The sequence below is a fragment of the Melopsittacus undulatus genome, chromosome Z (genome assembly GCF_012275295.1).
Source record: "Melopsittacus undulatus isolate bMelUnd1 chromosome Z, bMelUnd1.mat.Z, whole genome shotgun sequence".
Lineage (NCBI taxonomy): Eukaryota > Metazoa > Chordata > Aves > Psittaciformes > Psittaculidae > Melopsittacus > Melopsittacus undulatus.
Window position 1 is genome coordinate 9036226 of NC_047557.1, and position 22827 is coordinate 9059052.

General features: G+C 46.1%; 1 protein-coding gene across 2 annotated transcripts; it reads right to left on the reverse strand.

Annotated features, from left to right (window-relative positions):
* Positions 1 to 7703: 7703 nt before the first annotated feature.
* On the reverse strand, positions 7704 to 14228 carry LOC101872114 (phospholipase A2 inhibitor subunit gamma B-like). 2 transcript variants are annotated; one of them, XM_034072950.1, is made up of 6 exons: positions 14120 to 14228; positions 12079 to 12193; positions 11024 to 11140; positions 9728 to 9877; positions 9446 to 9586; positions 7704 to 8076 (listed from the first exon to the last, which is right to left on the reverse strand). In XM_034072950.1, exons 2-6 carry the CDS (start codon positions 12125 to 12127, stop codon positions 7853 to 7855), a joined length of 681 nt encoding a protein of 226 aa, XP_033928841.1. In that variant the 5' UTR covers positions 12128 to 12193; positions 14120 to 14228; the 3' UTR covers positions 7704 to 7852. The 2 variants fall into 2 exon arrangements, with proteins under 2 accessions (XP_033928841.1, XP_005143214.2); XM_005143157.3 differs by lacking the exon at positions 14120 to 14228 and having other exon boundaries at positions 12079 to 12390.
* Between the last annotated feature and the right edge of the window lie 8599 nt (positions 14229 to 22827).

A 22827-nucleotide genomic window follows, 5' to 3' on the forward strand; every position in this document is an offset into this window, starting at 1 on the left:
TAGGTTTTGAAGTACTGGCAAGCAGCACTACAAATGTATTTCACACACTAATTTAGCACAGTGTAGTGAGCAGATTCAATAGGAATCCATTCAGGATACAGCAGACGTGAGAGGTCATGCTTTCTGAAACCTGCAAAAAGTCTGCTGGGCCCATTAAAGTCCCTTTCAAGCTAGCTTTAACCAAGTGTGAGTAATTACCAGCAAGGCCAAAGAGGGAGAGGGAGAAAGAGAAAAGAAGCACAGTAATAAAATCTAGGCTGAAAAACTGCTAAATAATGTGTGCTCCTAAGCAGGAAAGGACATGGCTGAGAGCAATGGCAATCACCTTGCTCATGAGTAACTGAATTGGCACTGGGCTGGGGTATTTATCCTCATGGGGGTCCAAGAGAGGTGAAGGTGCTGTGTGACCCTGTTTGGGAGCCCACTTGATTCCCTAGAAACTCTGTTTTCCATGGTTAGCACCTCTCTGGAGAAGCTCCAGAGAAAACCAGTGAATCCAGACGAGCTGCAGCTTCCAGCACTGCAAAAGGCTGTGATTTCTGATGATGACTCAGGTTCCCCCACCTCTGTTTTTATGGGTTACTGTGTGTTTTCCTGAAGGTGTTCAACACTTGTCATTTGAAAAGCAACTCTTAATTGCTGGAAAAGGAGATAGCCAAATTGATGTTAGAAAGCTACTCCTTCTGCATCTTCTGTAGTTATCATCACTGTGCTAATTTAGGGCACAATAAGAAAAAGCAGAACAGGGAAGGGACCTTTAGCACCCTTGGCACCAAGATCTGCCAACTGCTTAATCCACATCAGAAAATATTGTAGATGTCAGGTTGATTTTATTTTTTGTTTGAAATTTTGACTTTTTTTCCAGATTTATGTCATGTCTTTGCCCCCAAAAGTGAAGTTTTTTTTTAGTTTTTTTACTCATTTTCACTCCTGTAAATAAGACACAGCTAGGAGGAGAGTACTCCAGGATATCAAAGCTCAGTTTCTTTCTATGAGACTCCCTGTGGGCCTCATGTCTCAGTGAAGAACTCCAGCTAAATTGAAACCCAAAAGCCAAAGCACAAAGGGAAAAGGTGAAACTGGTGCCAACCTGTGTCCTCCCAGAGAATTCTCCTGGAGAAAGCTGTACTACTGGTTGCAGTCAGCTAGAAACCACATAGGTAGGGAGGTGCTGACACAAAACAGGATGAGAAATGAAGGGATGAACCTTCCTATACAGTTGCCAACAATAACAAAAGAATGGCATCTTCTAAGAGAGAAAAGAAAATAATCTACTTTTCTCTTCCCTGTTTTTCTTAGAGGTTTTTGGCCCATTATTTCCCCATCTTGAGCTGCCAGTCAGCTCCCATTTCATAGAATCATGGAATAGTTGGGGTTGGTTTCAATTAGAAACCCTATGCCAGCATAACTGCCTGGGTTCTAAATAACGCTTCCTTGCTCTGGTTCTTTCCTATGGGTTGTGGTGAGGCATCAGAGAGCTGACAAGCCGAGCTGATGTGGGTTTAGTGGTTTTGCAGCAGTGCCTCTCAACCTCAGTGGGTTTGCTCCAGAGCTGGGAGAGAAGCAGCAGGATCTGTAGATGTAAGGGAAGGAAGAGCCTGTGCTAGAAATAGCCGCAGTGCTCCAGCAGGCCACACAGACCACCAGCACACACCATCTTCTTGTAAACTACAGACAATGGAAAGCTGAGCAGTTCCTCATGTGGAGCAGATGGGCTGCAGAGAGAGGAACTGGCACAACCAGTGTGTCAGCATGGGTGGAGGCAGGGGAGAGGATGGGTATGTACTGGGAATGTGCCTCGCAGAGCCCAGTAACTTCTGATCCCCTGTCAGTCCTTCCCCTTTTCTGCTAGGGACTATTCTGAACAGCAAGGGAGTCTCTATAGGGGCAGTGTGGGTCACCATAGTTGTTGCTTACCCAACCATGAAACACCAGAGTAATTCTTCATGGATAATGAGTGAGAAAGATGTACAAAGATGCACAATCTGTGTCTGGTCCAGAGCGATTGGGTTTTCTGCAGTGACTGAACTTAACCATCTAGATGCAAGCCAGGAGCTTCCACAGCAATCTGTCACATCTTACCTTCCAACCTTTCCCACCAGTTTTGTGTAAGCAGAGCCCACAGACAGGAGTTTCTGCACAAAACTGGAGGGAAGAGAAGCTGGAAATGGGGAAAGATGATGGTTAGTGGCCAGGTCCACTTCTATAGTACATGGCTGTCGTATTTCCTGCAAGCATTAATGTCATGAGCACCATGTGCTTTCAGCCTGGGAATATTCATGGCATGTGGTACATGTTAGTAGTTTTGGCAGCTTATAGGTACCCTGGTGTGTAATTTCCAGTATGGCCAGTTCCCACAATCTGATGAAACTTATAACGCTATAATGGATTTCTTATGGCATCCCTCTTGTCATCACGCGAATATTGAGGACCTCAGTTCCTGTTTCAGGGGAGGAAGAGTTTCCCACTCTCGTGTCTGCAAATTTCTTTAATGAACCATAAAGATGTGAGTCCACAAGGCAGATAAATCAAACCACAGTGACAGTCTTACACCAATGAGATCAACTGAGTCACAGTTCTCAGAAACTTCTGGCCAGCAGCACTGTGCATCAGACCACTGTCACTGTGTGTGAGTACTCAGCCATGGACCCAGCAACACAGTGAAGGAAAAGGGAGGGATAAATCAATCAATTAAAACGTCTTTAATCGATCATTTTACAGACACATTGTAAGGGAACCTAAGCACATATTAAAAGCCTGACTTCTTAAGCATAACCTGAGCCTCACACTGATGCTATAGATCAGCATCCTGCAACACTACCTGCTAAAGCTCACACCTCTCCAGAGGGGAATCAGTGCCTACAGCTTGAGCAAGCTCCCCCATGGGATTGAACCTTCCAGACAGACATTTTGCATAGGCTGGGAGAAGATACTTCCAGAATTTGGATCCAGCAGACCCTACAAGATGGGTCCTCATCTGGGGGCTATAACAGGGTTTGTGGTTTACTAGAGCTGTAACCTCTCAGTTCCTTTCAACCTTCATAGGGCCCAATACCTACAACCAGATAATCCTTTGGAAATCAGTTGCCAGTTGTTTTCATGTATTCTCTGGCTATACTTGCATTGCTTTGCTAGCCAGGATATATGTGATCTTCTGACAGCAGCACCACAGGGTATATATACATCATATATTGTGCTCAGCTCTGCCTTCGGCTTGTGGGGAGGGAATAGGGAGCAGCAATAACACAGGCCACACCATCCGAGGAGGTCTCCAGCATAAACCTACTTGGAAAATGTGTGCCATGATCTGTTGTTTCCTACTTGATTCTTCTGGAGCAGAAAAATCTGGATTTGTCACTGCAACAACACTGGGCAGGAGGCCAGAGAGCTTGCTCTGGAGGTGGAATCACACATGAGGTGTGACTGTGGAAGGAAGGCAGTGAACCATGGAAGGAAACTTTCCCTCCCTGTGATCTGCAGTATCCTATACACAGAAAAACTCTGTCTCGAGTGGCAGCAACCAGTTATCAGCCAGTCCCAGCGCTGACTTGCACATCAGCTCTGGTCTTAGTAACTGGTAAATCTTAAAGGTATGGTTTGGTTGGAGTGACTTGTTAGGTGATTCCAAAATGGGTGCAGGGGTGACTTTTATTTTCATTCTCTCATCTGCATGACAGCTCTGATGAGAAAGAAGATGGTCTGCTGCAGTCTGGATATGTATATGGGGGGAGAGGTGTTTCTTCCATGTGGCAATATAAATGGGAACCAAATGTACAATATGCAGTCCAGGGAAGAGTAAATATGTGTGCTGGTTTGGGAAAAGCAAGCTTTCATCCAATAGAGATATCCAAGGAGTTAAAGATGAGACCATGCAGCTTTTGACACAAGGCTAGCTGAATCCTTAGTGAAGTGGTGCATTTGCTGACTGAGATCCGTATCTTTTCCTTCTCCAAAGGGAAAGACAGGACCCTGGGATGAGATCCTCTCTGCCTAACATTGTGTGCAGAGAGTAGAGATGCCTCTGTCAGTGGTGTGCCTCCCAGTACAAATGGGAACCTGCAGAGTAATTAGAACCAGAGAACCAGCTCTCCAGGTACTATATTGAATCAGTCATCCCAGGAGTTTGACGACATTCATGGATGGAGACATATACCCACTGCAGAATTCCACATTTAGGCAGATGGACCCTGTCCTGCTGTCCTTTCCTGAAAGCAGTGAGAAAACTTAGTCTCTGCTATGGAGCAGGACATATGTTCTTCCTGTCTGCAAGAAGGATTGCTTCTTATAATCCTTCTGTTGTCTTCGTTTTGCCTTTGAAGAAGTGTAATCCCCAAAATACCTACCAGACCTGGTGGTCTAGGATGCTGGACAAACTTTCTTATAAAAGCCCTGGCCTTTTATAGGGGTTTCTATAAAAGAAACACAGCAAGAACTTTGCATTCCTCTGTAAATACAAGACCAGGCCATGCTCTGGCAGGATAACCTGTGTCCCAGTATTCCAAAATCCTGGTGTGAAACTGGTGGGGGCTGGAATGCTTCTTGAGAAGTGGAAGGAAAACCATTCCTCGCACCAGATACACTGGGAAGCTCAGGAATCAAGGGGTCTTAATATCTGATAAGATTTGCCTTGCTCTGCTCCTCCCCAGTCCAGCCACAGGGCTGTGTCCACCAAATGTCAGCTCAAATCCTCACTTTCCCCCCATCCTACAAGACCACCAGCCTGTTGGGCAAAATTCCTGCCCATCCGTCTCCATGTTTGGGATCAACAGCAGATTTTATGGCTGCCACCAGGTCTCCTGCATTTTGGGAATGAACAGAAACTTCACAGAAGAGAGAAGGGATGTCAGGAAAGGGCTAATTTTCCACTGTCTGGGGAGAGAAGACAGGGGTATGAGTCCTCATTGCTATGTAATGGGGGAGATCAAAGCTGCTGTTGACATGGTGGGTATTGTGGGTAAGGAAGGCAGCGTCCAGCCATCAAGGGCTGCAAGCATCTGCATCTCACATGCCTGGTAGCTGAAGTATCTGCAAGATCTAAGGGAGGATCTGGTATTTACATGTCTGTGTTTGTGCGTCTGTGTGGGAGTAGTGTTTGTATATATTATAAGAAGAAACTGCAGATGGAAACAGCCCATTTTGACATCTGAGGCCTGGTTCACAGCTCATTGAAGTCAGCAGAATCCCTCCACTTACTGTGATGAGTTTTGGCCACATGTCTCCTTGCTCCTCCCCAACATGCCTACAAGCTTAGGGCTGCTCCCTGTGGCTTATCCTCACCTAAACCCTGCAAGCAGTGGGACATCCCATGTGCACCTCAGGAAATCACTGGAGATGACCCTCCTCTGGTGTCTGCACCCTGCAGATACTTAAAGGCAATTGTTGCTCATTCATCACTCCCAGCTCAAGATACCGAGATCCCATTGTTTGATTTGTGTTTGCAAATCGGCGCCACCAGGTTTTATTCCATCTTCAGTGTTGCTTTTATCTCAGCACACTCCAGCATCATCTCTCCTCCCCAGCAGCCAGATCTGAGATCAGAAGTGCTCACCAGCTCATCACCTTCCTCCATATCCCAGCCTATCGTGTTTCTATCAGCTCTCCCTGAACTGCCTATAACCTGTCTGCAGCTATCCACTTCTGAGAGGCCTTCATGCTAAAATAGACATCAAAAGCTGGTGACCGCTTTGCTCTCATGGCTGCAGTCTGTGCACAGTGATAGTGTCGCTTCTCCTTTGAATTTGTCAGTTTTCTGCTGCATCCTCATGGATGAAAGAGTCCTTTAAGATCTAATAATTTCCATGGAAGTGTGTTTATAGCCTGTAAACAAGCCACCTCTCTGTGTTCCTTTCAGTAAGATCACAGGTTTATGCTCTGAGGACTTTCACTGTAAGGCATTTTGCTTCACAATTTCCATTTTTAACAGCCTTTAAAGATATGGATGCTGGAGCAGGTCCAAGCAGCAGTGTATCAGTAATAAAGATGCAAGGCTGCTTCCACTCATCACCCTCCGTTTACACAAATACAGATTGCAATAGCTTTGTTTGCCACAACATCGAGCTAAAGGTCAAAACTGAGCTCCTTTCTGCCATTAACACTGCTGTCTGCTCTCCTTGTCCTTCCCTGAGCACCACCCCAGCACTATGGCTCTCTGGACATGTCTCACCAAAGTCTTGGCTAGGTTGAACAAATCCATTTAGCTTTTCCGTCCTGATAACATCACAGGTCAAAGTGGAACAAACAGAAAGCGAAGGGTTGAGCTATCGAAGCGGATCGAGATCTGCCATGGGGGTGCCACTGACAGTAATGTAATGTTCTGCATGAACGTGCAGGAGATGTGTTCAGGGATAATGTACTTGCACAGATAGAGGATTTTTTTAATTCCAGGGTGTTATCAGATCTGGAAAAATGCTGAACGAGTGGGTCACTGCAGTATCAGCCCATAGCTACACCATGAAGGGGGAGCTGTATTCCCTCTCTAACTGTAATTGCACAGCCTCTGCAAATAATTAACTGAGCCTAACAAGACTCTTTTCCCTGTATTAAATCTGTATTATCAGTTCACTCCCCACCCTGAAAATTAACCTTCTTTCTCAGACTCACACCCCTTTATTATAGCAGACAATGTGAAATCGTTTCCCAAATAATTTGGTGGGAATAAGAGGGAAAAATATAATTGGTCTGTTTGGGAAGAAGAGAGTATCTGGGGGAGACAGAAATTACAAGAATATTCAGTCTCTATGCTGCAAGTTAAAATCTGATCACATATATGTTCACACATACACATGTAGGTGTAGTCATCTCATCACTGATGGTGGGTTTATGGTCTGCTTTAAGCAGACAAGGCTTTCCATAGTGCTTTGTGCCACAGCATTAAACCAGGAGGTAAAATTGTGTTACATGATCACTGTACCTCCATGTTCAAAGCACTTCATATTTACATTGTGATCCAGGGCCATGAAGGACAGACACGATCATGAAGTTTACTTAATTATCCTTTACTCTGCTCCAAAAATGGGCCATTCATTTGAGGATAGATGTATAGTAAAACACTGAAGTTAGCTAACACCTCTCCCACAGCATACACCTCAGCATCTCCCAGAGCTCCCACTGCTTCATGGTTTTACCCACAGCCCATATTACCTCCAAGGTACAGAGATGTTTTTCTTCAGTACCTTTCTGTGGGACCAACATAAAGAGACCCATTCAGGTGAGTGATGTCTGAAGCATAATAGCCAGGTGGTGGTGAATGTAGAAGAGGGAGGCTACAGCAGCCATGGGTGTAGTTTGGCCTACAGAAGGGAAATAGGCATTGGTGTAAAGCTTCCTGTTACTTGGTCTCCCAACAGCCTGTGACCATAGAAAACAGAGGCCACAAGCATCCCTTTGACCTGAGGGACTCCTCCTACCATGGACAAATAGGATACAAGGAAGGAAAAAAGGGGCAAGCTTTCTCTCTACCCAGAATGAATCTCTTAGGAAGAAACCTCCAACCCTTTTCAGAGCCTGGAAAAGTAGGTTTGAAACTTATCATTTGTCATGAGACAGAGGATGCAGACTCTAAGGCTGCCTTGAGAGCTCCCACTGCCTGTGCAGTGTACAGGCACCCCGTTTAGTGTGTGGACAAAGCGCTCAGAGCATGTAACATGAAGCCCACCACAACTGAACCTATGAAGGTTTTATTCAGACTAAATGAGGAAACAGAAGAAATGTAAGCACTGTCTTTATTCTGTGAAGTTATAGAAGAGCCAGTCTGAAAATGAACACCCCATGCGGGTGAAGCCACAAACAGGACTCTGTGCACATCGCTGCTGGAGTCTGTTATGGGCTTTGCTTAACCCACTAAAGGTGAGAGTCAGAATAGTACTTTCTCCAAGATGAACCCTGATAGGACAGGAAGGAAGAGGGAGCCCAAAGGGGCAAACCCAGAATTCATGCTGGCCAAAGTAGTAGCTTGTTTGCATTGGAACCGCCTTAACTTTATGTCCATCATCCCCAGATTGTTTTTTCCATCTCCCACAATACTGCATTCAGAAATGGTGGTGCAGCCCTTCATGGCAGCTTTCAGAGACAGGCCACCTGCACATGAGAAGTACATACCATGCATTAGGAGAACCAGTTTCCATAGTTATTCCATCCCTGACCAATGAGGTCCCCATTTCCACTCCAAGAACTGCCCATTCCTCATGTCCAGTTGGCTCCAAACCCACCAACCCATTCTTGTCTGTGCCAAACCAATGGAGAAATGCCTCTCACATGTCCTCTGAGTGACTGAAACCTCAGCTTATCCTTTACCAACACTGCCTGAAAGAAAGACCTGAGAAGGTGTTGCATGCATAACTCCCAGTTCAGATATCCTTGCTTCCATTGCTAACTTTTGCTCACATCGCTCATGTTTCTCTGCTGCTCAGGATATGGAAGTCTGGAATATTCTGGTGGACATTTTAATCTCAAATACAAGTAATGTATAAGCATGTTTCATTAGATCCTCACCTTCCTTTGCTTCCCTATGCTGCTACTTCCCCTGCACAGCTAATCACACCGCGCACATCTCCTCTATTCACAGCGGCCGATCAATCAAGTCAAGACAAGTTAGGAGCATGTTTTATTTCAGTGGTACACTGAATTAATTGCACCACTCTATTTCCATGGCTGTGACTAAGAAAATTATTGTTTTCCTTCATGTTGTCTCTGTGAAACACCTTCTCATTCAGGGTTTGGACAACACATCTATAAAGTGTATAGCAAAGACCTTCAGGCATCATATCATCACCTAGCAATATTGTCAACCATGCACAAGATCATTTTTTCCAGGCTATTCCTACAGCAGCTGCCACTGTTATTTTTCCTGCCTGCTGGAGCATGGTGGGACTGACATGAAGTCTTTTATCTGCAGCTTTTATCTGACCCCATTTGTTCAAAGGCTGGAGTTCCCTTGCAGGATCTTTGGGTACCCTATGCAGCACTCATGGGGAGGCACTTGTCCCTGGCTCTCTAGGGGCACAGGCACCACTATAACAGCGTCTTGTCCCCAGTGGCCAGTGTCACCTCATGAGAAAGCCTGTATTAGATTCACCTGAACCTCCAATAAGTAGGCAGCGGGCTGAGATCCAGATTCATCTTCATACATCTGAGCTAGGGCCAGCAGATTCAGCGTGCTGGTCAGATTTATCACATACCAGTCTATCAGATTGCTTCAGGAGTCCAGTGCTGCCCTTGACGTCAGTTATGCCATGCTATGAGGAATCCCAACAGTTATCCATGCATGATGGAGAAGGAGGAAGAAAAAAGCATCCCCTCCATTTTACTGGCTTTAAGAATGTTCTGTGTCAGTTCTGCACCTAGTCCTATATTTCTCTGTGATGCTTCATCCCAGTAGACCAGTTTCACCCGTTTAACCAAAAAGGTGAAATACAGACACCTCCCCCCCCCAAAAAAAGGTAGTTACCAGAATTCATTAACCCAGCAAGGTCAACACACTGGGTTTCAGATCCAGTGCAGTTCACGATTTCATTACCACACTGAAAGGAGTCCACACTGTAGCACGCAGGACACTGGTATCCATTGGGCACATTGTCCTCTGGTGGCACTGGAAGGAAAGAGATGGACTGTAACTGGTTTTAGTGAGAGAATGAGAGGAACAAACCCGGTGATGGCTTAGCTTGGAAGGCCTCACCTCAGGCCAGGGCAGACAGAGAGGGGACAGGGTATAAGGAAAAAGATAGCTTACATGAGACAGAGATGGTTCGACAGTCATCGCCTGTGCAGCAAGCCAAGTGGCTCCTTGCTTTTACCTTCCCATAGTTCATGGTGATAGGGCCAAGGTGGCACATGCTGGAGTGCAGGCAGGACTTGATAGATGATGGGATTGCCATCCCCCCTGTAACAAAGAGGCAGGCAGCAATAAGACATTAACCACAAGGTAACTCTCATCCTTGCCCATTAACTCCTACAGCAACAACTGCTAGGCAGCTGGCCTGGGGTCTGAGAGGTGTCTGTGGACAGCAGAGCTGCCCCAAAAAGCAGCACTGGTGGCTTGGGTGATCCCCTCAGAGGAACGAGGGTGCCATCACATCTGAGACACTAGTGAGGAATTTCTCCTTCTCCACATTGTGCTTAAAGTCAGGGGGAGAGCATGACTCCTCACAGGTGTCCTGGTCACCTTAGCCAGGATATCCTAGCCACAGAGCTTATGGGGTGACACATATGCCTCTGACCTATGCTTCTTCATGGACAGGAGCACACAGTCCATCATAGCCACAAGCATCCTGACACAGGCAAATCTTGTCCTCCCCATCAACCAAACACAAACAGTGTAATGGACTGTAGGACAGTTACACTGAGTTTACTGAGGCCCCTCCAGCACTTCAAGGATGAAGGGTGGCTTTGCACAAGCAGAAGGAAGATATGCACTGGAGCTGCTAGCACCAAAGCTGGTAGGATATGAGCCAGCTTCCAGTCTAAAAGCCAACAGTCACATCACTGACAATGGGCAGTGACTAAAACCATGCCCTAATATAACCAATTGTGCAGTTATCTCAGTGCTCACCACTCATCTTTGGCTTATCAACCATGGGGACAAGGTGATAGCTCAGCCCTGGTAGTGCCAGATAACTGCCTGGTGTCCCCTTTCCTGTTCAAGAAAGGGAGCCAGATGCAGTGCAATTTCTTCCTCCACCCATGACCAGTGCACCCTCAACACTAGATGCCAGCAGCCTCATGTCCCTCATGGTCCAGACTCTCAACCCAACTATTTAGCTTAGCCAGAACTAAAAGCCCATGTCTCCTCTCAGTGTGCTGCCTAGGTCCTCCTCTCCACAACTGAGAACCCAATAGGAAACTGCTGCTTGAGACAGAGGCATAGAGAGTTTATTCCATTGCAGCCCATCACAATCCCTGGGTCCTCTGTCACTGAAAAGGAAAGTGAGCAGCTTATCCAAAGACTCACCATAAAGCCAATTACAGAGGTGGGGAGAGACACTCATCTCCCAGCCCAGCACACAGCCACAGTGGATGTCCCACCTACCTATCATGACCTCATGCAGAATGATGCCGCAGGTATCTTCACCACCATTGCAGTCTTTCATGGGGCCAGAGCAGCTTTTTCCTATGCTGTGACAAACCTCACACTGAAGGGAAGTTCCTGTGGAAAGAAAGAGGACACATTTCTGGTGGCAGTCATGAGGGTTCTCACTCCCCCTTCCATCAGAATGCTTAGCTTCAGCATTAAATCAGCACTTTTCATATTCCTCTTCCCTTATTTCCTCTGTTCCATTGCTCAATTTGTGGGTTCTCTTTTTATTATTTATATTATCACTTATTCTAGCATGAACTTGAATTCAGGCAAGTGAAGAAGGCCATGTTGGGATATTTACATTAACCACCAGTACCAATCCAGCCTCCCTTGTGTGCTGTACAATGATGTTTGCTTGGTTTTCCTGCAGTTGCTAAGGGGAGCACCCCCACCCTCTGTCATGGCAGGCATTCAGCTATCCCTGGATTCCAGGGCCCAAAATCCTCTCTTTGCTGCGAGCAGGAACACCCAAAAGTCTGGGGATCAAGAGGCTGACAGTGGGTACTGACTCTGTGTTTTCAAACTGGGGAATGACATATCTTTTGTAAGCATTAGGGGAGACCAGTTTATCATCTGCCTCCTGGAGCATCTTAAGCAGACCAGAATATCAGGCAAAAACCACTTAGAAAGGAATAAAGTGTTTATCAAAGAAAACAACCGCATGTCTTCCCTGACACACGCTCAGTGGGACCCGAGGGTATGTGTCAGTTTCATAAACCCAGGTGCCTTGCAGTGACTGTGATATCTACATGGGATGACAGGGGACGATACAAGATCTCCAAGACATCAGTGCTCTTCTGGAGCAGAGCTGAAGGACATACAGTGCCTAAAATGTGACACAACCTAAGGCATGGATTAATGAGCCCATAGCCACCTCTCTGCAGTACAAATCCCTCCAGATAAGGAGTTCACGTGGCTCAAAAGGAAGAACAGATCCACACACAAAGCGCCCATTTCCAGACCTTTTCCATGTCTCATAGTCCCACAGGTCCCAGTGCAAAACTCACCTGGGTCCAGGAAAGCCAGGAAGAAGCTGATGATAATGGATGCTTTCATGCTGGTCGGGTGCAAGCAAAGGCAGCTGCCAAGTCTTACTGAACACAGTACTGTGTGCCACTAAGGCTTTATAAAACAAAAAGAGAAAGCGTTTTGTTGATGCGGAACTGGTAGTCAGGAAATGCTCCGAAGAATGTACACACTGCAGAAACACAGCCAGGGTTTGGGGTTTTTCATTTAATGTGGAAGTTCTGCCTTTTCCTCCACATCAGCGCTGCTGTTTGTCTTTCCCCAGTGTAGAGCATGCAGCCTGTGGGGAAAGGCTGTCTTGTCAGGGGTCTATCAGTTATGTCTCTGGTGCAGACTTTGTTTAAACATACAGCCTCTGCCATACATATGAATGATGGAGAAGAAACCATTTGAACAGTCGTGTTGTGCTCTCACTGTTAGGCCCAAAGAAACAAAGTACAATAAGAGCCAGCCAGGAATTTTCCTCATGGCTGAGTTTTTGCTGGCTGGTTTCCCATCTCCCTTCCCATCAGACAGTCAGGAGCTCTCATGCCCCAAGTACAGCAGCAAAGCAGACAGTGGCAAAGCAATGAGCTTCATCTCCAAGCTGGCATGCACCTTCTGACTGCCTATGAACACCTTGGAGCAGGCTCAGTTAAGAGTTGAATACATCAGAGCTGCAAAGTGGGTCCTCCAGGGTGGAGTGTTTGGTATAAACCACTTGGAAGTTGATAAGAAAGTCTCCTATTGTACCTCTGGGTTTTAAATCAAACCAGGGAGAAAGCATTGATGTGCCTATGAGACAGCCTGGTCATGGTCTAGGTAATGTTATAGCAGGTTTTCAGTGCTGTCAGATCTCATGATGAGCTAATACTACGCAGTAGTGATCAACTTGACTCTAGCCCAAAGGTTCCCTGCTCCATGTGCAGGTTTTATCAGGATGTGCTGCCTCACTGAAACCATTCCCTATACTGAAGGTGTCTTCTAAACTCCTCTTGTGTACCAAATCGCACACAGCCATTTAGTTTATGGTCCTCCAGGACTCTTTGCACTGACAGCAAGGAAGAACTGAAATCCCTTGTACCCTCTTTCAACTGCAGTATGAGCTCTTTGGGCAAGATACTACTTTTTGCTGTGTAGCACAGCAGGATGCTGGGCTCATGTGGCCTCCAGACACCACAGAAGCAGAGGGGTAATGAATCACAACTACAAGGTTCAAGGATCTTCCAAGACTCATCTGGTCCATCCTGCTTCCCAGGACAAAGGCTGCCTGTGGGGATACATCATATAGCAGGGAAATCCAGTATGGTGGGAAAGGAGTCTCACCTTGAGCCTGGAAGGGCTAAGTGCTATGTAAAAAGCAGAGGTACTCCTATTGATGTGCAAATGAGCTCATTGCTGTTTCTGGTTCTACCAAAGACTTCCTGCAAAGCCACAAAGGAAAATCACAGACCTCAGTTTCCACTCCTTTGCTTTCATTTTCTGTTCCTCTCTCCCACCTTAGTATCTGTTTCTCCTGTTTCGGACTAGGTTCTTCAGAGGAAAAGTGATCTTTTGACGTTTACAAATATATTGAGTAGTTTAAGCTAAGCCAAGAGCACTATGAGGATGGAAAACAGTGCAGTCACACTGGATAAAAGCCTGAGTCCCTCAAAGTCCACAAAGCTGATATCACAAGAAGATAAGGGAGAATGATATCAACACCTTGAATTTCTTTTTCAATTCAGAAATGGTCTCGTATGCCAGTCCATATGTTAGAACGAAGTCAAACTTCAGCCAGTCTGGGATTAAAATTTGTCCCTTTTTTGTCTTCAACCTCACTGAATAAAACTCTATCAACAGGCAGGCTGGGATAGTCAGATGGGGGCGATTGTGCCATTTAACTACATGTGGGTCTGCAGACATCTGTCAAATCACCAAAGACAGATGTCTTTGGTGATTTTATTTTCATGCTTTTTCATTTAAGATGATTACTGGAGTGCCTGGGGGATCTTCCCTGAATAACATGACTGCACTAGCCCCATTGAATTATATTCAACTCACCTGTTTCCCACCTCTCGTGGAGGGAGGGTGTGAAGCTGCAGCCTTTTCATGTACAGTTTTAGAGATGAAATCAAGCATAACAAGCAGGAGCCACAATTTGCAGTAATAACACCTGGAAAATAAGAGTTAGGAGAGAAGGCAGAGACAATAAAGGTGTCACCCAGTCATATTTGTATCTGTAGAAACAAGAGCTGGGTAAGAAAGACATCCACAGAGGGCTTACACTGGGAATTGGGAGAGTTTTCTAAGTGTCAGTAGTGAAGCTGATTGCCTGGGAAGGTGTAGATGCTCCATCCTGGGTGGCTTGGAAAAACAGGCTAGACACAGGTATTATGAAATGATTTAAGCTGATAGGATCCTGCTGCAGGGCTCAGAGGTGGATTAGATGTTCTCTCTCAAGATCCTCTCTAAACTGGTTCTTATTCTTTAACTTCACAGTGCTCATGAAGCCCCTGTCTCCTGCAGCCGTGTCCATGTTTCCAGAAGCAGAGAGGGGTGACAAGGACTGTCACACACACAGGGAGGTGAGGCAGAGGCTGGGGAGGCCAGAAGGGGAGGTGAGAAGTCAGAAATCCAATCCTGAAAACAGCATTGGCCATAAGGTGAGAAGAAGGGGATGTGCTGAAGAGAAAGATGTCCAGCAAAGGGAAGATGCCCATCTAGGCTAGAGCTTGGGTGGAAATCACTCATGAATTTCTCATGCAAGTTCATGGTAGAAAATAACAGTGGAAATCTATGATTTTAAAGAATCATAGAATCATTTATGTTGGAAAAGATCCTCAAGTCCAACCATTAACCAAACACTGACAAGTCCACCACTAAGCCATGTCCCTAAGCACCACATATACAAGTCTTTTAAATACCTCTAGGGATGGTGATTCCACTGCTAATCTAGGCAGCCTGTTCCAACACTTGACAACCCTTCCAGTGAAGAAATATTTCCTAATATCCAGTTTAAACCTCCCCTTGCACACCTTGAGGCCATTTCTTCTCATTATAAGAGCCCAAACATAAAGATACATCATCAAACCCGCATCAAAAAGCTCTGGGAAAAGGAAGTAAAGTGGCAAAGGTGCAACAAAGAAAGGAAAATACAGAAAAGGAAAATAGCTTTGTAGGACTACAAGAAATCTGAAGGGCCTACAGGAAATCTGTAGAGGGGCTTTCTATATGGGCATGTAGTCACAGGACAAGGATGAATTGCTTTGAACTGACACAGGAGAGGTTCAGATCAGGTGCTAGGAAGAAATTCCTCCCTGTGAGGATGCTGAGGCACTGGCAGAGGTTGCCCAGAGAAGCTGTGGCTGCCCCATCCCTGGCAGTGTTCAAGGCCAGGTTGGATGGGGCTTGGAGCAACCTGGTATAGTGGAAGGTGTCCCTGCACATGGCAGGGGGCTGGATCTGGGTGACCTTTAAGGTCCCTTCCAATACAAACCATTCTGTGATTTTATACTGGGGAAAAGCCTTGTACTGACCTAACTGGGGTTGAAACGGAAGGAGATGCTCAAAAGGGGAATGACAATGACGGTTTTAGGAAGAAGCAGTGAGATCCAAGCTCAGGATGATCTGATGGTCAGATCAGAGGGGCTGGGCTGAGCAGCCTGTTCCTGTGAGGAAATACTTGAGAATGAGCCAGGAGGATTGGATGTTTCCGGGTTCAGGGTGAAGCTGACACAGCCCTGGACCAGGCAACCGGCTGTATCCCTCATCCTGCACAGCAGCTGGGGCCCTAATGGCTTGGAACACTATGACCAAACTTCTCCTCCTAACCCCTGGGAAGCCAGCAAAGCACTTTCTGTAACAGAAGGCAAAAACAAGAACCCAGGCAGAGCCACTGGCAATGCAACTGGTCAGTTTCAAGACACAGCTCACTCTGACAATATAAAACCAACTGATCTGTCCCACTACATGTCTTGTTTGCAGGTATCCTGGTCTGCAGACATCCTTTGAGGAACTGGTTATATGTATTTGGGATTCGCTGGGATTCACATCTGATTCAGGAAGTCCCAACACTGCAGTAGCTGAGGCTGACAGAGTAATACAGAGAGAGGACTTTCTTAGATGTTTGCTCTGTTCTTCAGAGCTCTGCTTACATCCACTGCTCCATTGTTGTTGGGGATGGTTTTCTGCTGATTTTGAGGATTTCCTGCCCCTCTACTCTGCTCTCGTCAGACCTCACTTGGAGTATTGTGTGCAGTTCTGGTGTCCTCAACATAAAAAGGACATGGAACTGTTGGAACAAGTGCAGAGGAGGCCACGAGGGTGATCAGGGACTGGAGCACCTCCTGTATGAAGACAGGCTGAGAAAGTTGGGGCTGTTCATCCTGGAGAAGAGAAGGCTGCATGGAGACCTCATAGCAGCCTTCCAGTATGTGAAGGGGGCCTATAGGGATGCTGGGGAGGGACTATTCATTAGGTACTGTAGTGATAGGACAAGGGGTAATGGGTTAAAACTTAAACAGGGGAAGTTTAGATTGGGTATAAGGAAGAAATTCTTTCCTGTTAGGGTGGTGAGGTACTGCAATGGGTTGCCCAGGGAGGCTGTGAATGCTCCATCCCTGGTGGTGTTCAAGACCAGGTTGGACAGAGCCTTGGGTGCCATGGTTTAGTGTGAGGTGTTCCTGCCCATGGCAGGGGGTTTGAACTGGATGATGCGAAGGTCCTTTCCAACCCTAACTATGCTATGATTCTATGATTCTATTTCCCAGGTTCCTATCCGTAGCAGAGCATGAGTATTGCACCCTGAAGCCAGCTCTCCAGAGGAGCATCTCTTGGGTGATGGTCAGCCTCACACCAGCAGCAGCCTGATGGGGTTGGGATGGCTGAAGAGGAGCAGAGCAGCTCTCATTGCACCTGCTGTCACTGTTTGTACCTGAGTAGAGACAGGGAGCAGGTGATGCTCAAATCAAAGCAGAGACCTGAGGAAGAGTATGATCACATGCATGCTCCAGGTCATGGATGATATATTCAGGTGCATGTCACCATGTCAAGTTGAAGCCCTGTACACAGGGTTCTTGCATGGTTTGGGTGCTCAGCTGGGGCCAGAGGCTAACCCAGACTGGTGGCAACCAGCAATACTGTCCCCATGTTACCAGGACACAGCACCAGCACCAGGATGGAGTGGCCGTCATGACCATGATAGCCATTTTAACCATAATCTGCCTCTTTTTCTTCTGCTGGTGGACAGTCCTGACTCTTAAGCCCCATTAGGCTAATGCTACACTAATACAGGACTATATGTGGCTGCATGACTGTGTACACTCCCAACAGCTCTAACACCATCAGCAGGAGAGAACAAGTCTAATAGTGTCCCCAGAGCCAATGGACAGCTTCTATGGGAGTAATAGAGCAAAGACCTTACCTCCCTTTACATGCAGTGCAGGAGGACAACTTGTTGGGACATTTAAACAATGAAGTCAAGGGCAAGAAGACTCAAACCCACCCATTTTCTGAGCCAGTTCCTTGTTCTCCAGAACAGTGACTGACAAAACCTGTGGGTCTGGTTAACCAGGCAAGGAACCATAAAACAGCAAGCCTAACAACACACAGGATAAGTATGCCTGTCCCAAAGGGTGAGAACAGCAGGAGTCCCACTGTTTGCTTGCTGGCTGCAGGCTGAAGAAGCTTTTGACAGTCATTTGTTTCAGCTGTGATTGCACAAATTCATGAGCCAGGCAGGCAGTGAAAGATCAATATAAATGTGATTTCCACTCCTGATCAGGGTCTTTCCAACAGCTCACAAGGGATCCGCTCTGCTGTGTCCCCCCCAGTGCTTCATGGCTGTGGTTCAAAGGATCAGATGCTGCCTACATGAGAACTCACAGTCTCAAGGGTCTGTAAGTGAGGAAGTCAGTGTGTGCATGGAAGAGCAGTGTGGCTGCAGCAAGGTGCTAATTGGCACTTGTTAATTTCCCCATGAGGATTCCTCCATGCACAGCCATGTACACACTTTGAAAGCGATGCTGCTGTTACTAATGGAGCATGAGCAATGTGGCAAGGGGGAACCACACTCCAAAATGGAGCTCATGCAGAGACTTATGTGGAGCTGCAATAAGAATGGGATAAAGAGGGTCTCCAACAGCCTGGTGCCACTATTGGCTTCAAGGGGTCTGCCCTGTCCTTGCTCCTGTCTGCACCCAGAAAACAGCCCTAAGGGGTTGGTTTCCAGCCAGGCCAGTCCCCTGAGGGAAGAGCTCCTGTTGGTAGAGGATTTGTGAACCAAGGTGAAGTTGAAGGATGGAAATAATATGAAAGTAATAACGTAAAACTGCTGCTTAAATGTTCTCTTCTGGCACTAAAAAAGATGATATTTAACATTCTGTTGCACATGTGCTTGTGAAAATACACACAAATTACTGAATATTATCAAAGCATATAACTTTGTTTTTCAAGAGATCAAGATGTTTAAAGAAGTGCAAGGGACACTTCATTTTACCTTTGGTCCTACACCATTTATGGCAACAATGGCATTAACAATGATGATTTTTTTTGTACACTAGCCAGTAATTACCTTTTCAATTGAAATAATTTCCAGGGAATCCAGCTGCTTTTCAGGTACTGTGGAAAGAAGATAAATTTGCATACACATTAGCATGTTCAACGAGGTTTCTGTTCTGGCATGAGTGATCAGCAATGTCAGCTTCAAGCAACCAAGACAATAGCAACTATCTAACCCAAGAGCGGCTGATGTAAAGAGTAAGTCCTTCTAGATACAGTACTTATTAGACATTTATATTTCAACCTCCTCTTCAGTGAGTTGCTTCAATATGTGACACAGTTAGCATGTGCCAGCAGCAGAGTTTGTTTGCTAAGGTAGTTCCAGGATAGTAGCTGGGGCAGACCAGTTTACCGCTTTTACTGGTCCCTTAAGATAAAGCTAATGCTGCCATGGGCTGGTGTCAATGGACAATGGATCAATGAATGTATAATAGGAGGGGAAGTTTTTAATATAATGTTAATATCTACACTTTTTACTTTATGGCAGTAGTTTTGGAACCTCAAAATGGAATAGAAATTCAGAATCACTCCTAGTGGTCACTCAGGTGAATTGTGTCTGCTCTTGTACCTTGGAAAACTGGCCTGACCCCATCTCTGCAACTTGGCTCAATGGTCCTGAAAGTCTCTGCATCTTCTGAATGGCTTCCTCACTTCTTGCTTTCTACAGACAAAAAAGAACCAACCCCCCTTCCATACAGCTGAAGCTTGGGATTGGTGATGAAAGCCCCAAGTCCTGGGAAGCACAAGTGATTCCTTTTGCAGCATGCTGGAATTTGTGAAGGAAGCAATGAAGAGAACTGGAAAGGATAAACTACCTTTAAAAGCCTTTTTTTTGTGGGCAAAAATGGAGCCAGCCCAAGCCAACCTGGAGATGAGGCATCCGTGGATTGCAGATGCTGGGCTGATCTGGGTGATATTGGAGAACAAGGATTCATTCAGTCCTTTACTCACCTGCTCCTTCCCTCTGGCTATGCACTCGTCCCATCTGGGTACCTCTGGCATGGGAAGCCTCCCTAAAACAGATGACATTGTATTTGGAAACAGGAAATGTGTAATGAGTAAAGGGATTAATTTCTCTCCTTGACTGCTTTTATTCTTCAAAACATGACTTTATCATTTCCCACCCTCTCTTCTCATCCAGTCAATTGCTAACCAAGTCCCACTGGCAAGAAGCAAGATCTTATCATGGAAATGGTAAGTCATGGCTGAGTAAGACCCACCTTGGAAATGGGCAGATTCAGCCAAATAACTAAAAAGGAAATAAATATAAATGTTCTATCAATAGGCCCAAGACAAAAGGCTAAGTTGTGGCTACAAACTCTCCTCGTGGTGGGAAGCATTTGCACACAGGTATTTCTTCTCACCATCACACAGATGGAGATGCTGTGTTTGTACCAGAGGTATTTGAAGATCCAGACAACCTTATTTACCACGTTTTCTTAAGTTAGTGATCTGTAACTGACTGAGCCCTCATTACAATTTTTGCCATCCCATCTCTGAGATGTGTGACCTCACTCCATCGATACCATTGATTTCTGCTGTATTTTTCATGTGTGTGCAAAGAACATGTCATTCCTAATGAGCCCAGGTGTTGTGTGCTTATCAGTGCCAGATTCAGCCTCCTCTTTCCACCCCTTTATTGAGAAACATACCACATTGCATAAGGAAGAGCCTGGAAAGCCATGCCTTGAAGCACCAAGACATGATCCCAGCTTTCCGAATGATGCTCATCTTTCCCAACACTTTCCAATCCAACATTATTCATTGTGTGATAAGCATCATAAAATGAAGCTATTCCCAGACGAGTGTGTCAGACAGCACTAAGAGCACATTTGCACAAAGCCAGCATTGGTCTGGGCAGATTTTCCAGTCAACAGTCGCTTTCAGAAAGCAAATGCTATTGTGTGTTGGCCTGTTTGGTCTTAAGAGCTGACAAAGACATGGTCTTTATTGTATTTTCTCACACATTGATAAGGAAATGCATCCATTGCCCCATGCAGGGTTAAACCCCGAGGAAGAACAACTGCTTGACAAACTGTAGTACTGTGGGATGTGCAAATATTACAGCAAACATCAGGCAAATACCCAAAAACAGCAAACAATGCATGTCAGGGAAAAAGGTCCAAGCAAACCTCCACAGAGTTCAGTGTGGAGACATCTGTGGTAGCTCAGCATGAGCTGGTGCAGCTCATAGCACAGCTCTGTGTGGAGACACCAGTTCAGGCCCTGGAAGCAGATGGATGTTGAGGTGCCATGCTGACCTCCAGGATCTAGAGCAATAGAAGCTGCCACATATGGCATGGAGATGCTCACACAGCATCTTCACACCTGATTGTACTGGTGAATGAGGGTCAGAGACCAGTGGCAAATTTGCTGGTCAATATGCAGAGATGTGTATGCAAAGAGAGAAATGGCTTTGACATTGCTTGTCCTTAGGTGGGGAGATTGGAAAGAACCAGGCAGAAGTTTTGAGCAGAGAAAGATGAACCTTGCAAGGGACAGTCAAACTGCTGCCTATTGTCCTGGTTTCAGCTGGAATAGGGTTAGCTTTTTTTGTAGAAGCTAGCACAGTGTTGTGTTTCGAGTATAGTCTGAGAATAATAGAATCATAGAATAGTTAGGGTTGGAAAGGACCTTTGCATCATCCAGTTCCAAGCCCCCTGCCATGGGCAGGGACACCTCACACTAAACCATATCACCCAAGGCTCTGTCCAGCCTGGCTTTGAAAACCACCAGGGATGGAGCATTCACAACCTCCCTGGGCAACCCATTCCTGTACCTCACCACCCTAACAGAAAAGAACTTCTTCTATAGTTCCAATCTAAACTTTCCCTGTTTAAGTTTTAACCCGTTACCCCTTGTCCTATCACTACAGTCCCTAATGAATAGCCCCTCACCAGCATCCCTATAGGCCCCCTTCAGATACTGGAAGGCTGCTATGAGGTCTCCATGCAGCTTCTCTTCTCCAGGCTGAACAGCCCCAACTTTCTCAGCCTGTCTTCATACAGGAGGTGCTCCAGTCCCCTGATCATCCTCGTGGCCTCCTCTGGACTTGTTCCAACAGTTCCATGTCCTTTTTTGAGGACACCAGAACTGCACACAATGCTCCAAGTGAGGTCTCAGAGAGCAGAGTAGAGGGGCAGGATCACCTCCTTCGACCTGCTGGTCACGCTCCTGTTGATGCAGCCCAGGATACGGTTGCTTTCTGGGCTGTAAGCACACACTGAATCTGGCTCATGTTCATTTTCTCACTGACCAACACCCCCAAGTCCTTCTCCACAGGGCTGCTCTGAATCTCTTCTCTGCCCAACCTGTAGCTGTGCCTGGGATTGCTTCAACCCAGGTGTAGGACCTTGCACTTGGCATGGTTAAACTTCATGAGGTTGGCATCAGCCCACCTCACAAGTGTGTCAAGGTCCCTCTGGATGGCATTCCTTCCCTCCAGCATATCAACTGAACCACACAGCTTGGTGTCATCTGCAAACTTGCTGAGGGCACACTCAATCCCACTGTACATGTCAGCAACAAAGATGTTGAACAAGACCGGTCCCAACACCAATGCCTGGACATTGAGCCATTGACCACAACTCTTTGCATGCAGCCATCCAGCCAATGAGTGGTCCACCTATCAAATTGATCTCTCTAATTGATGCTGATAACGCAGTGATGTTTCAGTTGTTGTGAGGTAGTACTTACTCTAAATCAAGGACTTTTCATTCTCATGGTCTGATAGTGAGGAGGAGGACAAGAAGCCAGGAGACAGCACAGCCAGGGCAGCTTACCTGAACTATCCAAAGGGGTATTTCATAGAACATCATGCTTAATATATAAACTAGGAGAGCTGGCCAGGAGCCACCAATTGCTTCTCAGGGTAAGCTGGGCATCAGTTAATGGGTGTTGAGCAGCTGCACTGTGTGTGTAGCATTTGTGTTTCTTGGAGTTTATTCCTCCATCTCCCTCAGTCCCTCTCCTTATCCCTCACCCTCTTCCTCTCCTTTTCATTAGTATTATTATTAGTAGTAGCATTAGCATTAGTATTACTACGACTATTACATTTTAATTTATTTCTATTATTAAATTGTTCTTACCTCAACCCATGAGTTTTACCTTCGTCCAGTTCCCCTCCACATCCCACCAGTGCTGGGGGGAGAGAGCGGCTGTGTGGTATTAGCTGCCAGCTGGGGTTAAACCATGACACCTACTCAGCCCAA

Excerpts from the sequence above, each read along its gene's own strand:
- LOC101872114 (XM_034072950.1), bottom strand. The coding sequence starts at position 12,127 with ATGAAAGCATCCATTATCATCAGCTTCTTCCTGGCTTTCCTGGACCCA. Across the intron at positions 11,141-12,078 it reads CCTGGCTTTCCTGGACCCAG|GAACTTCCCTTCAGTGTGAG; the intron begins GTGAGTTTTGCA and ends TTCTTTCCACAG. Across the intron at positions 9,587-9,727 it reads TCGAACCATCTCTGTCTCAT|TGCCACCAGAGGACAATGTG; the intron begins GTAAGCTATCTT and ends CTTTCCTTCCAG.